At 37.1% G+C, this 2,414-nt stretch overlaps 1 protein-coding gene across 1 annotated transcript; it reads right to left on the reverse strand.

The window, feature by feature from the left end:
- Positions 1-333: 333 nt before the first annotated feature.
- Positions 334-2,271, reverse strand: MELLADRAFT_114758 (uncharacterized protein; the record flags this gene model as incomplete). The annotated part of the gene is made up of 4 exons (XM_007419773.1): positions 334-380; positions 720-1,014; positions 1,104-1,528; positions 1,602-2,271. The coding sequence occupies 4 exons, from the start codon at positions 2,269-2,271 to the stop codon at positions 334-336; spliced, it is 1,437 nt and encodes a 478-aa protein (XP_007419835.1).
- Between the last annotated feature and the right edge of the window lie 143 nt (positions 2,272-2,414).

The raw sequence follows: 2,414 nt of genomic DNA on the forward strand, positions 1-2,414 counted from the left end.
GTGGTCTACACACCATTGTTTTATCTGTCACAGAAAATGCTGGTCAAGAAAACCTTGAAATTCTTCACACAAAAAAAGGTGTACCACAAGTGAATTGTCTGTAAGCATAATCTAGTTCAACTTCCAACACCATCTGGGGTTACAATGATTGGTTTGTGTCATACAGTACTGTTCCTGATCTTCTTTTTTATCAAATTTGATCTGAAATTGAGTATGAAACTTGGACAAGAATTTGAAAACACTAGGATCCTGCACAATCTTTTGTGTAGAGAAGTCCATTTATTAAACCAAGGTGTATAGGATTCTGCAGAAGACATGAAGATATTTTCTGGGTCATAATGTCTTGACTGATTCAAACCCAGCTGAATAAGGAGGAATATCTAGAATTTTTTGGCATGTAGAAAACCTTGTGGAAGTTTCAAAATACCAAATTAAATGAGATCTCCAAGGCATGATCATATGTGATGATTGCTTCATGAAAGGAGAGAGAAGAAGAAATCAAAGTGGTATCTGAGATGGTGGTCACATGAAAAAAATCTTGAAAAATGGGATGCACAGAAGGCAAGCAAAAAATCTAAAATATTGATCAAATGCAAGAAAGTTTGATCACAGAAAGAGGTTTGTGTTGATAACAATTTTTGATAGCATGCAAGACACTGAAGGAAAAAGCACAAATACATATGCTGATAGGGCTATAACCACATTTCAGTGCTTCTCACATTTCCATATGAAATATTTGGCAAGATTAGCTATCTTGGATCCTGATGGTCTTTGAGGTGTCTTAAGGATATACTGCGTGTGGTCTGGCCCTGATCCCTTTTGATCAATATCAAGTACCGATGTTGCATCTTTCTGGTTACTCACATCAGCTTCTAAAGGTTCACTGAATTCAAACTTAAAAGGTTGCCCACTAATAATCAAATGAAAATCTTGTGGTTTAAATTTTAATTGCTCTGTCACCTGTTTGATCATCATTTTTTCCTGTGTATGATCAAGTTTACCACTGTCCAAAATCTATTAGATACCAACAAAAAACATATGTTAAGCTAAAAATTAATAACCTGATGTACACAGTCAAAGAAAATGTTAATTCTACCACTCACATCACTGACTGTGTATAAAAAGTGATCAAATCCTGGAGTTGAAGCAGGTAAATTTCCTTTGACAGGGGGATGAGCTTTCCTCATCTTTGTGAAAGTTTCTATGGCATTGTAGATGATTGTTCTGATCTCTTTCGAAGGATTTGAAATTCCTGAAAATCCATTGTCACATCCACTTTTGAACCTTATCAAGTGGTACACCAATTTCAGACTCAGTTCATAAACCACATCAGCTACAATACCAGCATCAGCCACTTGTAGATTATCAATGACTTTCTTATATTGCACAGAAGCTGAAAAACCTATGTAGTTGCTTGACCATGGCCCAGTTGCAAGCACATTGACTAGGTCCATAATACATGGTCCCATTGCAATCTTCAGCTGGGTTGCTATCTGGTGGAGCATAACTCTCTCAAGCCATGCAGGATCTGAAGATTTGTGAGACAAGATAAATATCAGTGCACATGTATTATTTTGATATGGGTTGTCTAATCTTCTTACTTTTTACCAAGAGCATCCATTTATATTCACCAAATGTAGCATCTGGTACAACACCATCTGGGTACACTCTAGACCAAATGCCCATCAATTTTTCAACTTCTTGGTGGTGGTAACTGTATCCCCTTTCAATAGATTCTTTAAGATGATTCTCCTTGGTAGGGAAGACAAGGAAAAATGCAGCTATGAACTTATGATGATCAAGATAATCTTCTGGTCTAGAATCCATGTTTTTGTAAAAACTTTCCAAAAGATGTGTACCTCCTGGAGAAAATGATTTTGAGGTTGCTTCCTCTTTCCAACTCTCAATGTTCTTCAGGTGCTTCTCCTTGGCTGGAAAATTGGGTTGTTGATTTATATAGTCAATCATGTCCAGCTTTGCAAAGGCAAAAGAAATTTTCCGGAAGAACCCATAATCTTGAAAGAGGGTTTTGGAAACTTTTGCCGTATGGGATGAATGATTTAGTATATGTCGAAAGATTCCTTCACAATATTTTGTCACCCATCCATAGACTGCAGTGTTCTGACATAGATCTTTGAAATCATTGATCACATCTAAGATCCCATCCTCATCCTGAGGTAGTTTGCTTTGCAAAAGGTGTTTTGAGATAAGCTTGTAGATTTTGCTCCCTCTGCTCGGTGCTTTCTTGGCCATGTCAAAGATACCAAACATCCTGGCCCTTTCGAGAAGCTCCTCCAAGTCTGTATATACACCATCAAGATAAAGTTGTACCCTTCAAAACAATGAGACAAAAGTAAGTTTACATACCTTTGCTAATCTCACTTGCTGAATATGTTTTCCAAGCCACAGTGTCT

Source organism: Melampsora larici-populina, assembly GCF_000204055.1.
Source record: "Melampsora larici-populina 98AG31 unplaced genomic scaffold MELLAscaffold_516, whole genome shotgun sequence".
Classification (NCBI taxonomy): Eukaryota; Fungi; Basidiomycota; class Pucciniomycetes; order Pucciniales; family Melampsoraceae; genus Melampsora; species Melampsora laricis-populina.